This window comes from Taurulus bubalis, assembly GCF_910589615.1.
Source record: "Taurulus bubalis genome assembly, chromosome: 15".
NCBI classification, from domain to species: Eukaryota; Metazoa; Chordata; class Actinopteri; order Perciformes; family Cottidae; genus Taurulus; species Taurulus bubalis.
In genome coordinates, this window is record NC_136603.1 from 11938362 (window position 1) to 11953045 (window position 14684).

Consider the following 14684-nt stretch of genomic DNA (forward strand, 5'->3'; position numbering starts at 1 on the left):
AACCATCTTACCATGGTGATAAGATACTGGTATACTCCAGTACTTCCAACATTTAAATGGTGTTTCTCCACTAATATCCAATCACACCAGATGGTTATTGATATGGAGTATTTTTCCTTATGAGAGGAATATGCCTGTAAAAAGTAAAATAAACTTGGTCTGACTAGGGGCCGTAGTGGCTCTCTGTGATCTCTTCTAGCTTTTTGATAAAAAGCCTTATGCCCTGACAAAATGCATTCTTGTACTCCAGCCTGCATACCTACAAAAACACCCACCTACTACCAGCAAATTGCAGTACTCAGGACTCAGAGTGTCAATTTCCCCTTTCTTCATTTTTAGAGAGGTGTGGGTATGGAGCTTCAAGTGCTGGCAAAAAGGTCTGGACAACAGCTCTCTGAAAATATACACAGACAGGCTATTTACTTTCATTTCCTCTGCAGGGTTCTGTGTTTTAGACCCCAAATTTTGTGTATACAACCACGCCAGTGTTCATATTTGGAGATATCAGTGACACATTTGCTGTCCTGTAGTTATCCCATTGTCACTCACTCGCTCATGACATTTAACAAATTGAGTGGCAGCTCAAGATACATTTTAGAATAAAAGCTAGAGGACGAGGCAGTCTTTCTTAACTCAATATGACTGTCTCTAATATGAAAAGGTTATTTTTGTGTGCCAGTCACAATGAAAATCAGCAGCCAAATTAGTTTTGTGACGCATTTACCTCATTGTCATTGGTCCATCAGTGGCAGGTTAACATTTATCCTGTCAAAAGAAAATAACAATCATTTCTATATTGGTTAGTGGACCAAACAAGCGAAATTCCAATAAATATAGAACATGGATTTGAACTTGAGTGAAAAGGCAATTTTCTTCAAAACATTAGGCATAATAACTAATTTAGCTGAGTCATTGGCTTGTTGTGACGACTAGGTGTTGTATTCATGAGCTGTGTTTCATGTTGTTATGCACATTGCATTAGAGAGAACGGTATGAACATTGTGAAATGAAATGAAATGAAACTTCAATAATTGTGCAAACAATGGAAAATAATATATATTTTATTCTAATGTTTTGTTTTCTCGTGGTTACATCCTGCAGTTACATTTTGAATTCACCCCCAAAAAGTACTAAGTGGTGAGGTACTTTCCGTTCACGTTGCTTCACTGTTGCCACAGAGATACAAGTACCTTTGGTGTTTGGGCCTTTGGCACGCAAATGGCCACAAGACCTTTTAGAAGCATCGGTACAGGTTGAATCATGCTTAAATATTCAAGTGCCTTCAGTGGTAATCTAGCTTTGTTATCCAGGTTTTTTCATAATCCTGTTCTAATAAGGAGACAGGTTTCCCATGATGTTTTTAGAAATCCGGTTACTGACAAAAGATATAATCACATTTTAAACGTAGAAACTTTTCCCTCTGGGGGGGCATGTATCCATCTAGGGACGCTTAAGAGAAAACATGCAACACCATTTTCACACCTTTTTAATTTAAAGACAGACATAGAATGACAAATAAATTGGCTGTCACTGGACATTTGTGTGTGAATGGAGATTAGCTTTAGCCATGGAGTTCACACTGCTTGGCTCAATAGCTCAGCGGGACGTCGGCAGAGGTGATGGTGCACTTTAGGGTTGTAATGGGAGTCATTGCATTTCATGACACCTCCAGAGTTGACCGCTCCCTTCATTTCGACAAGCATACAGGGGTGTGGTCATCAAACTTGACCTCAAGCAAAACTCCTAAAAGATGCAACCTCCACCCAGCCAAAAGGGGTGGATGGGAAATAAAGGGTCCTGTCAGGTTTAGGCCCGTAGTTTATCAGCAGTTTATCGGCAGTTTTACAATCTCTTTATGCTGCCGCATCAACATTATGGTCATCTATTCTTCTACTTGGTCTGCCATGGTTCAGTGGAGCACAGCTCCCCAACTTCCTCTTTTTAATTGCCTGCGTGCTCATTAAAATTCAGAGAGCCACGCTTCTTTAAGTTCACCGAGTGTCACCTTAGATAGAAAAATAGCAGCTGTCGCAACATCAGCTAATGACCAGAAAGAATATAGTCTGGTTATGCACAATCCATGGGCCTAGCATTGCAAGGGCATCAGTGGATTTAATCAGATGCTCAACTATCAAACATTTACTGTAGGTTTCTAGTGGGACTATTAACATCTTGCATCAACTATAAATTCAGCAATGCAGTTGCCAACGCTGGCCTGTTTTCTCTATCATGGACAAATGGCAGGAACTATTCCTCTCACAGCCCGCTCCTCTGTTTGGTGGGAGGGGAAACTTCCAGTACTGGTGGGTTCACCAGTAAAACTCCAGCTAACGGTTGGACTTTGCGCTTTCCTTGTAGCTTTCCTACTGTATGGATCATCCGCCTCAAGCCAAAAGTCTAGAGGACGTTTCCCAATGGATTGAATGGATTTCTGCCATAGTCTACTGGGAACGTGGTCTGATGCTTTCCTGTATTATCTTGCCACTAAGAATGGTCCCTCATCTACTGACCGAGGCCGATCCATCATCGATCACCCACACACTTTCCCTAGATCCGATCTGTTTTTGCTGCTTGGTATCCTCAGTGTTGTGACTGAGAAGTCACATACTGTGACCACTCTCTGGCTCGACCATTATTCTGCCACATTATTCTCTGGAGACTGAGTATCTCTCTGAATTTCTCTCTGTGCTGGAATATACACCGGCAAGCATGTCAGGGTTGCTTTAGGATGCCAGGATGCTGTGAGCTTTTACACTCAGTGTGTGTGACTATACGCTATGATCACTTCTGCTTTTTCCCGGAGCTCCCATCAGGATGTATGGTGTCCAGTGGCCTTTTGTTCTTTTTGGTTTTGTTTATTAAACTGCAAGTGGAAAAACAGCTTCCAGTCCCTCAGTTTTAGAATATCTCTTATTGCTGACGGGTCCTCAAAACACGAGCTGTCACCAAAGGCACCTTTTTAGGTCTGGATAAACACAGATGACAGGAATGGACTTTACATCGGAGTTGTAAACATGAAATCTGCTCTGAGGCAGTATACTCTGAATCTCCTCGCTGTTTATCTCAAACAGTGATTACCATCTGTGACCCTGTTAGGAAAGGCCCAAAGAAAATGTACATGAGGCTGAAAACTGCCTCTTCCACATGATTTCACACATGTCTGTCACTGTGGTGTCTCTGGTTTGTAGTGCATGTATTCACTTTTCCATCTCCTGTTTTCTCCCGTACAGCTCGTCTGAGAAGTCCCTGCCTTGGAGAACTGCAGGTATGTACACTCAAACACGAATGATTGGATAGATATCCCTCTCCCTAAAAAAATCTGTTTTTGCTTTTCAATTCTAACCAAGTTACATGTATTCAGATCATATTAAGTGTCCTCTACACTCATTCATTGGTAACCTAATAGTTACGCATGATGCAATATTAGTCAAACAATTCATATGGAACAACAAATCAGTGCTCACCCAAGAGAGTTTTACTGGAACAAAATGGACTCACAATATCACCGACCAGGGGACACTTGTTGCTGTGGATATTGCTATAAGTATCAACATCATTGTATGTATGAGCCATATAAATACTTAATATTTCATCCCTCAAACGGTATCCAACCACTTAATCTGATCTGTATATTGTATTTTTAGCTTTCGTTGTTTTTTTAATTTTATTATACCTTTACAGTTTGACTATGTATTGTACTTGTTTTACTGATGCCTCTAGTTGCACTATCCACTTTACTGACTTATTTGCGTGTCCTCTCTAAAGGTTTGTAGCAAACTTCATTACTTCCTGTTTGACCCTGACTTCACCAGTCGGTGATCAATAACCGCCGTGAGACATAAATACCCATCTGCTTGGCTTGATTCTTGGTTTACTTTATGAGGTCTACACTAAATTATAGAGGATGAGGCGGTTCTGTTCAGTGTCACACTGATTTTGATAGTACATAGTGACATGTGTGATATAAGTAAGGCATAACTGTTCCGCTATGGGTCTGTTAAGTGCGTTTGTGTGTGTAGTGCAGTTCAGGCATGTTTTACATTTCCTCAATCATCATCGTTAACATGAAGCGTTTCAACCACGCACACATTAATGGACAGCCTCAGGCGTATTCTTGTTTTAATATTTATCTAAGCTATGTCGGCCCACTCACACACACACAACACCATCCGTGATGTTGAGCGGAAGGATCTCTCCTAGACCCCTTTGGTATCTGTTTGTTTAGTCCACTTCCTTGAAGGGTCTTCACCAGAGACCTGATAATGAATTGAATATACCAATGTTTTTCATAGCTTATTTATTGCATAGTGCAACATAGTGAATTTCTGCAATGGTCATTAATCTTTTATTGTCAATCCTGTCAGAAAAGCCTAAAGGGTTATATTTGTACATATGCACTAGGAATATGAATTCCACACAGTTTTCTCATTTGATGCCCATTTCCTGCTGATTGCATTTCATTAGTGTTTGAACAGCGCCAGGGACTAATCACAATCACTGTTTTGCTTCGTATTGATTCATCATTGTAGGGTAGATGATAAATGATAGTCAGAAGTGGCAACGTACTTTTTCCAATCTAAATGAATTAAAGTGTAAATGTGTGGCACATATCGTAATGGGCCAGGATTGTCTGTGGGGCTTTTTGGCAACATGAAACACTGTCTGTCTCTGCTGTCTGGGAGTTTTGTATATTGTGTTGGTGTGTAAACGGCCTTTTGGCCCCAGGAAATATCATCGAGTCGCACCTCGTGTCCCCTGAGGGTAGAAAACCCCACAGAATGAACGGTTTCTGTTTCGATCCCTCGTCTTCTTTACTCCAGATATGCGTCCCCTCAATATTCTGACAGTTTAACATATCATCATCACACTTGCCAGCCTTGAGACCTCATAAATGGGAAGGATCTTTAAACCAAAACGGGGGGTATGCCCCCCCAGAAAAATTAGACTTTTAGATGATTGCTGTCAGAAATTGATGGTGGAATAGAGCGAGTCATGTGTGTTGTTGTTGGTACTATGGTGTAAATGAGCTGATAACATGCTTCTTCTGATTGTCTCCAAAACCTCCAGAAATATTTCTATTTAGACATATATGTTGCAAATCTTAACAAATTATGAATTATTAGTATTATTACGGTATGTATTATTAGTTAACAGGTGACACGTCTGGTTTCTTTGTAGTGTAAAGTGTAAATACATTTTTTTTTATGAGCTACAGACTCAGTGTCGGTATGGGTGCAGCTTGCCTGTAAACCGTATTGTGTAGTTTTATCTAATACATAATTAATAGACAAGAAAATGTTTTGGGGGGCCTTAGGGTGCTTTGACAACTGAGGTTACGAATAACTTCCAACTCTCTTCTTCAGTTTCTTAGAGAAAAAACTAATACTTTATCCAGAGCCAAGTTATGGCTGAAAAAGGCAACATTAACAACTTTCAATTGTGAATGCCAAAAACCCTGCCATAAATGATAATGGAAGCCAGAAAAGTTTAATCTTCAGTGTGTGAAAAAGGGCTTCTGTCTCTCTTTCTTTCTTGTTGTCTCCCTCTCTTGCGTCTCTGTTCTGGCTTTCTGGCATCTCATTTATCAAATGGGGTCAAGGCTCAGTATAAAAACCCCGTGGTCTGAAACGACACGCTGTGTGCCAGACACAGAATCACTGCCGGGATTGGAGAAGACAAAAGAGTTCAGTCAGGTTTTTGCTTGTGTTTAAAGGACATATAGATGCTTCCTGATCTTATAAAACCTAGAATCTCATTGATTTTCTGTAAATACTTAAACAGGTCTCTTGTATCACCCACATCAAATTTTAATTATCTTCTCTCTCTGTGTGTGTCAGGGTCTGTCGGCAAAGAGCATTGGGGTCCAAAAAAGTTCACGTAGAGAGAAAGAAAAATAAGGTTGATTAAGCCTTGCTGCATCCTCTGCAATGTGTTAAAAAATATTATTAAGTAAAGTTTGAATAACCCTGTTTAAAGAGCGATGCTGAGGGTGCTGCAGCATCAACCCACCCCCAGGTGGGTGAGGCATATTATGCATCTCATTATTATTTTTCTCCTGTCACATTACACCCCAGCTCCCGGTTGCTGTCACCTGTGATATATTTGTTTTAATTATTTCAAGCAGCGTACGATTTACAGATGGTTTCCACAAAAATGTAGTATAGTGTGCTGTAGTAATTTGTCTTTTGGCCTATTAATATGAAGTGGCAGGAAGGTTTGGAGATTCAGACTCTAGCATAAACAAAATATAATTCAAGTCCAGCCATTAACCAACAGTTGCATCGAAGAAATGTGGCATTGTCACCATGAGCTGTCAGTGTTGTTATACTGACGAGTAAAGTAGCCCACATTTCATAAATGTGCTGTTTTCATACAGCGGACAAAACGTTTGCTTCTGTCAGGGTGTGATTTACATGGTTGCATGATTGGTAGGACCTTCAGGGCATTAAGTCTTTTGCACAAGTTTAATCATGTCAAACTGTAATACTGTGGTTTTATTTATTAGCTAAATTGCAAATTCATTGCATGCATAAATTAAGAAAATCATATTGTATCAAAATGAATATTGTGAATCTTGCGCAGTACTGCTTGATACTCTCTAATTGTACCTAGAGATGTGTATCTGGTTAATACTAAAAACGGAGAAAAATAAACAAAGAGACAGAGTGGGCGAGCAAGAAAGCAGGACTAAACACAAACTTTAATTTATGCGGTTGTTATTTTAAGCAGGGTTATATATTCAAATTGAAATAGCAGCACTGTTGAAAGGGACACAATTGGCATGGTGTTTTTGCAAATAGTGAATATGTTTGATTCATAATGGACCTGCTGGAGTCCCAGAGGAACAAGCAATGCCAAATGTGTAGATCTTCAGATGTGGGAGTGCAAAAAGCCAGGTTGCCAAACACCACGCTACGCTTATGTGTCAACAGATGTATTCAACAGGTCGGTTTGGGCAACAAGGCGGCTTCTTCATGGGATTCAACTCTCATTCTCACACCCGCTAATCGGGCAGGATTTGAAAAGCCCCGGCTGCCAATGTTTGCCTCTCGGTTCCCCTCCACTTGCTGCCTTTTGTTGCAGTGATTGCAGAGTAACTCATTGACACTGGTCACGCTCAACTAGATTGGGATTACTGGGGAGGGGGACCTTGTGCACAGGGACATAAGAGGGCTGATTCCAAATCCTGTTTTTTTCACACTGGTTGTTGTCATGAAGAGAGGAAGACGTAGGGAAATGTTAGAGCAGTGAAACTATTCTGATTTAATGAATCCACTGTACACAAGCGTGGAACTAATGGTGCGCGAATCATTGTTAGTTGTTATTTTCTCTCAGCTCCATCAATTGTTCACTGCTTTAATGCCTATTAGAATCTTTCCATCCAAAGCCAAAACTCTTATTGTTTCCGACGCAAAGCCCTTCCTCCTTGTCTGACTCCCTGCTCGGCTGTGTCTTCCCAGATGCCTCCGCCGCGGGGGACACCAAGTCTCGGGTGACTGACAGCTCCCAGTCGCCCAGCTACCGCATCAGGACTGAGTCAGAGCAGGTGTCTCTGTACTCCCCGGAGCAGTCCTCCCTCCATGAAAGTGAGGGTCTGTTATTGCCTTCTCTCTATCGTGTGCAGTCTCTCACTCCCATCCTCGCTTTCTTATCTCAGCATTGTCCTGCTAAGTGTACATGGCAATCATTTGGCGACAAATTATATCATTATTTATCCTTTGATGATACAGAAAGCCTGTTTCACCCTGCAGCGTTGTCCTTTCCACACTTTATACTTTGAGTGTCACCTATAACAACTGATCGCTCATCATAGCTTATGAAGTACAGAATTATAGTGGTGGCAGAGTGGTTCTCACCTGCTGTGCCATTTGTCATTAACACTGCTGTCTAGGTAAAGGTCATGTCTATTATGAAACTACGTATAAAGTGTCCGTCTCCTCTTCCTCTAACCTGTCCACTTTCTCTCTCTCTCTCTCTCTCTCTCTCTCTCTCTCTTTCTTTCTCTCTCTCTCTCTCTTTCTCTCTCTCTCTTTTTCTGTCACGCTCTCTCAGGATCCGCGGGGAATTCGCGTAGCTCCACTCAGATGAACTCGTACTCGGACAGTGGCTATCAGGATGCCGGCAGCGGCTACATCAGCAGCCAGAACCTGGGCAAGGCGGAGCTGAGGATGCAGCACTCCTTCCCTGGCGCCGGCACTGGTACCCTGGGGAGGAATACCAGGGCCGAGGGCCAAGCTTCAGCCCAGGTACTGCGGGACGACAAATTGCTGTTGTCAAGCACAAAATGTATCTTCAAAGTATTACCTTCTGAGTAACACCAGCAAATATTCAGTTAATTTAGTTTTATTCAACAGCCACTCCTCAGTGTCCAAGGACTCCTAATGTTTAATTACATAATTGACTATTAGCGTTTAATGATTAAAAGAGAAACACCAAGATTGTTGTTCCATTTATTTTTTGTTTCAGTGAAGTGAACTATTGCTTAAAGGGACAGAAGGCAAACAGTGCACTGAGCACTGCGACATAATCATGCTCCATACAGCGCTGTACACACAGACCACTGAGAAACCAAATGGCGTTGTCACACGCGACAGAGGGGGTGGGGGATGGAAATAAACATGGCCCAGAGTAAAATCATCCCCTGTAATTAATTGGTTTCTGTGTAATGCTGTGTTTTTTTTTTTTTAGAATGTCATAGTGACAGCAGATAGTACAACATGCGTGTTAATGACTGTATAGCTCCTGAATAAAACAAATGCATGAAGCCATATTGTTCTCTCTCTGACGTGCAGGGTCCGGCGCTAACAACAGCTGTGCCTGGTCGTGCTATGCGGAGGGTTAGCTCCGTGCCTTCTCGCTCTCACTCGCCAGCCTACGCCAGCAGTATGTCCCCCTCCCGCGGCTCCCTGCGTACCTCCGTTGGCAGTGCCTACGGCTCCCCCGTCGTAACGGAACCCAAACCCCTCTCCAGCATCTTCTCCACAACCTTGCCCTCTGCCCAGCGCGCCAGTAACACCGTCGCGGCCGGAAACAGCTCGCCCTACACCACGCAGAAAAACTCCCCCGCTGCGCTGCGACGGATGGGCTCCACAAACTCCCGGTCGGGAGGCGCCAGCCGAACAACCTCGCCTTATCAGACCTCGGCGGGGTCATCATCAGGCCGCATGGGCTCGCCTCTGACAATGGTGGAGAGCATCAACCCTCCACTGACTAAGCAGCCTACTCACTCATCGTCTCCAGTCAGGGCTAGTATGACCGCCGTGCCCCAGCACTTCAGCTCCACTCTGCCCCGCTCCATGATCCACAACACCGACCCCTATGGACTCCAGAGTTATGACATTTACGAGAGGATGACGCGACCTGACAGCCTCACAGGTGCTCAAATGCATACACACACACACACGCGCACACACATGCACACACACGCACACACACATTTACACTGTTTCAGCTCAGCAGTCTGCTCAAACTTAATCTCATAACGGTAGTTTATAACTATTATTTAAGTTTTTTTTTATCATTAATGTAAGAAAGCAATATTGGTCAACGCGTATAATACCGTAAAAATTAAAACTTTGATATAATGAAAAGTAAAAAAGCGGCTATTTCGAGTTCGTTGAGTTTGACGTTCAACTTGCCATCTTTGTCGGCTGTCACATAATTGCTTTCCATAAATTCTTCTGAACTCCTTGAGTTGAGGATTTATAATGTGGGCTGTCAATAGTTGATATATCAGTGGTACATTTCTTGTTGGCTTGTTGTTGGCTCTGCGCTCAGCATAATGTATCTGAAAATAAATAGTGACTTTGAGGTCAGTGATTGTCCTGGTGTGAAGCCAAAACATAGTTCCTGCAAGAAGATAAATATTAGCCCAAAGACTATAATAGACTGCTAATCATAGTTAGTTTTGCTAATAACAATCGAACAGGAAACTGATTTTCAGCTGTGGTTAAGTTGCGGTTTTAAATTGAGAAGATTTAAAAAAATATTGGTGGATATCCAGTAAACAAGGCAGTTTTAATTTGCAGGTTAAATAAGTGATCTGCAATTACATTTTATACCTATGTAGTGAAATAAAAGAGAAGGTAGAAGAAGACATTTCCACAACACATAATGAAGTTCTGTGGGAATCCATTATTTTGATAAGTGCATTATCACAGCTATATCGAATGCACTCTCCAAGGACAATATGAGGTGGCTGTTTAACTGTGTGTGTTTGTAATTTAATCAGAACAGTTGAGGCGATCAGGCAGATAATAATTGGAAAACCTGCCTGCTGAAACTAGCTTGTGTGTCATCCTTCGAGGACACACGCTGACTAATGTTTTCTATCGAAACACGTATCCTGTTAGAATCTGGAGCAAACCAATTTCCCCCCGCAGCCAAAGGAAGAGGCCAGCCTGTACCGGCTCATTCTCAGCTCTCCTGTAGATAAGAGTGTAGCTTTGACACAATAATGAAAACAATATGTTTTGACACAGCAAAATCACACATTTACTCACATTTCAGTATTTGTATTCCATATCATATTATTACATTTTTAGCTGGAGAAAGAAATCAAAGTAGTCTTTCATAACAGGTGAAAGCTGGATTCCACCCAAAAGCAAAGAGCCTTTTAGTTTCCCTCCAAAAGCTAAAAGAAGCAAAACACTCAATGATGTTTCCAAGGTTAATAGACTGTTTTCTGCTTGACTTCATGCTGCCTGGGGATATCCTCAGATGCCCTGGTTGATGATGACGTTCAAGGTGATTTCCCATCATCCTCACTGCACCGTGTTTGCATGTAGTTGCTGCATGTGCACATTTGTCTTTTATTTGTTCTCTGTGAAATAATCATCTCCAACCAATTGCCCTTTGTACCATGTGTATTGTATTACCCGCTGTAATATCAAATGCTACATCGTGTAATCTACTCAGCTGGGCTGAGGCCAAAAATATTGTCTCTAGGTTTTTTTCATTTTGATCTATTGCTAATCATCACAATACACATCAAGGTACATGTAGTGCTAATCTTTAGTTTGAACCATACATAAACAAACAATGCTGTTAAACATTACAAAAGATAAATAAGTTCCTTTTTCCAGACAAGAAGAGCGTTGTTGTGTTTCTCAGCCTCCATTCTGTTCATAATCCAAACCATCTTTAAATCACAGAGGCAGTTTGTTCTCATCTTATGCGTTAACCTTCTGTCAAACGTTCATTTTCACATGCAGGTTCTTGTAAGTAGGCATTTTACGTCACACGCCTCTGAGTGATGATGTTTTAAGCTGACACAAATGGGTTTTCAGCCTCTGTCCTCTGAGTGAAGGGAGACACCAGCCTTGTTCTCTCCATCTCTCTCTCTCTCTCTCTCTGGTCAAGCTCCCCTCCCATGTCCTCCTTCTCTCCCTCCTGTCCCTTCACTGTCTTCCTTTCTCTCTCATACACCACAGTGGAGCCCAACCTCTTGACACAGTAATTTGTCACACGTGTTTGATGAGCCATAGTGGAAGGAAATGGGATGTTCATGTGATCAGGCTCAATTGCAAGCATTTGGGAAACGCCACCCGACAGCCTAACCTTGATATTGTTGCTGTTGGTGGTTTTCTGTCAGTATCTATCAGAAGATGCTTTGTCTCCTTTCCTCTCCTCTCGCGTTGTGTGGTTTCCTTGTTTTCCTTTCAGCAGACTTCTCTCCCGTTACTTGTATTTTCTGTTTCTTATCTTGTGCTCTTCTCTTTTTCCCGTGCCTCCTTCTTTCCCCCCCACCACCCACCTGGCTACCCACCCTCCACTGTCATTGGCAGGAAGTCATACTTTCCCTCTGCTGCTGAAAAATTGAAAATGAAGACAAATTGTTCTTAATAATGTGCCCATTAGGCTTAATGTCCATTTCAAAGCAGATTGCGACAAACTGAGCGAGTGGAGATGACAAGCCACCATCGTACACTTTATTTTTTACACCTATTCTCTCACTTTAAAGTAATTAAGAATTTGACGAATGATCATTTCACTTCTCCTGTTAATCTTGAGAGGGTTTTTGAAAATGATTATTGTTGAGGAATGCAGTCGGCTGCATCCATTTAAGTGTTTGTTCCTCCAGAGCGAGCACGCGCCAAGCCCGCCACCGCCCTTCATCTCGCCACTGCCAAGTGCAATCTGTTAAAGCCACGGTGAAAGGGCTGAGGGGGAGAATTAAATGACTATAACGCACCAGGAATGTGGGCCATTCATCCTCAATAGACAGCAGTATGTTATTTTTCTCCCTGACAATTTGCAGATGCTTTTCCGAAGTCACTGCAGCCATACTAGCAGGGGAGCTGAATAAAGAAGGCAGACGGATTAGTCTCTTCTAAGGTTGTTTGAATGTTGCTACTTCCAGGAGTCGGGCTGCTGAGTGGGAGAGATATGCACGAAGGCTCCTGTGCCTGGGAGATTTTGTCCCTGTCACTCGGTCACAGCCGGGCTTTACATGAGATGAGAAGTCTCTGGTGGTCCTAGACGCCCTCATTAACCCTCTTTTCATTTTCATCCTTTCTTTACCTCCCTCTCGTATATTCTCTCTTGCTTTCATTCTCTTTTGCTACCGCCTTTTCCTTAAGTCTTCCCACTACCTCCTCTCTCTTCATATCCTCAGCCCCATTTAAATCTTTGAACAACAGAACTGATTTCCTGCCAAGCTGCTGCTAGTGGCTATTGTGTGCTCTGCCACAGAGTGAAAGGCTTCCTGTGCTATTGAGGCACTTGGCGGCAGCAGCAGTTTTACTCCCTACCCTTCACAACAACATGCCTGCCATTTCAAAGTATTTGTTTGTATGTAGTTCATGGTTAAGTTTATGATATAAAATAACATTAATTGATAAACCTGACATTGTGAAGCTACAGTATTTTTGCAAACTAAAAACTAAACTAAAAACTAAAAGCTAAGAGACCTTCACCCTGGCGTGCCTAAACCCCTCTAAGCTGCTCTGAAAGCATTGCATTAAGTGGATCATTAAGTTTATTGAATGCTTTTTATAAATTATTTCTTTTGAATAATGTAAAATAAATAAATAATACAAAATGAAATATTATTTCCCCACCAATCAATTCTTAAACAATCGAGAAACAACCCCGGTGGCATGTGAGGAGTGGGACCAACAGTCAGCGCAGGAATCTAACAACGTACTGCCGAAGCAGGATGCTATTGATACGGGCCAAAACGGTTGCATATAACGGAGGCAAGATTTGTTAATATAGTAACAGGCAATTGGATTTCGACCCAAAAGCATTTTGATATAAAAATGTCCCACAGCCCCCAAAGCTTGTTTTACTCCACAGGTGTCTGAAAGCTGAACAAACAGCCAGTGATGAAATAGAAATCTGAGAAAACACAGTCTTGACATTCAATTTAGTGTTTTTTCAAAGCAGCTCAGCGTCGAATAGCTTGCACTTAACCTGCACAGCATATTCACTATTATAGAGCATTTAGACACGTCGTTTAATGGGATGACCAGGATACCCACTGTTCAGACTTCAGCTTTAATATTTTTTTGATCAACTTGGCAAGTACATAATGTGGAGTGCAGCCATCTTTTTTAATAAACCCTAACCAATAATCTAGGTAAGGAATTCTCCTAAGTGTTTGTCATGCAGCGAGAGGTTAGCTGGGTCTTTTGATGCGGCTGTGCTTCTCAACTGCTTGCTGCTTCAGAGGTCAACCTCAGTCTGAACCGTTCTGTACATCTTAAATGTCCCAAAGGAGGCAAACATTCTTATTTATGAATTTCCTCCGACTCGAGCTGTGACAAGAATCCTTCATTTTGTTGGTTCTGCATGGCCGAGCTGGTGTTCAGCAGCAGTCTGGGACTGAGCTTGTGCAGTTGGAGAGGACCCAAGTGGCGTTTGGAGGCCCGTGAAATGTGCAGTGAGCAGTTAGTTGCCAGCTGTATAGCAGCCCACTGGGCTTCACAGTGTAGTGAGCTTCACTGATGTGAGCTTCAACACAAACATAGAAACATCGGCATGCAGATCAAAATGGAGAATAAAGAAAAGCAAACACGAGATCTCTTTATATCCACTGTGTCTTCTACGTTTCACTGTAGTACTTCTCTTCAGCTTTAAATGAGAGCGTAGTTCATAACACATTCATTTGATCTTCAAATCTTTACAGGACACGAACGTTATTGTACCTCTTGTCACAATAACACATTCACACCAAGTGTAATTTAATTGGGGGAATGATTAGCCGAATCATGCCGCAATTATGGCAATTTCCAAGCATTAGACCTTTTATTACTTGGATTTTGCAGCTTTACAGCCCACCATTCATTTCCTACACAGCAATATTTGTGTTAATTTGGTCCCTTTCAGCCTCAAAAGACTGAAAAAGTCTCAAAAGACAGAACCATTAGATTTAATTTTGTACAATGCTTTTATCAGAACTTTAACGTTTCTTTAATGTGAATTTCTCCCTGTAAATCCTAATAGGATTGTAGGGTGTAGGAGACCAACACGCTCTTTTTGACAGTCAGCAATGGGCTTCACTTGGAGGTTTGAATGCTCTAGAATGACCACGTCCTCTTTAAGAAAGCACAGATATGTGCTGTGTTCAAGTTGGGATTTTAAGGCATTTTGAGGTTTGTTTAGTAAGGGGTCTCATGGATCTTGGTTATGCGGATGGATTCAGAGCTACAGATATTGTTGTTCCTTCATTCTGTTATTGT

General features: G+C 41.9%; 1 protein-coding gene across 1 annotated transcript in view; it reads left to right on the plus strand.

Moving 5' to 3' along the window:
- LOC306747974 (plakophilin-4-like) overlaps window positions 1-14684 on the plus strand; it is a 55478-nt gene that overhangs the window by 19700 nt on the left and 21094 nt on the right. The window contains exons 3-7 of the mRNA XM_079231081.1: window positions 3231-3265; window positions 7461-7592; window positions 8053-8246; window positions 8793-9375; window positions 10720-10746. Coding sequence (XP_079087207.1) covers window positions 3231-3265; window positions 7461-7592; window positions 8053-8246; window positions 8793-9375; window positions 10720-10746 — 971 coding nt within the window. The remainder of the gene's footprint in view (window positions 1-3230; window positions 3266-7460; window positions 7593-8052; window positions 8247-8792; window positions 9376-10719; window positions 10747-14684) is intronic.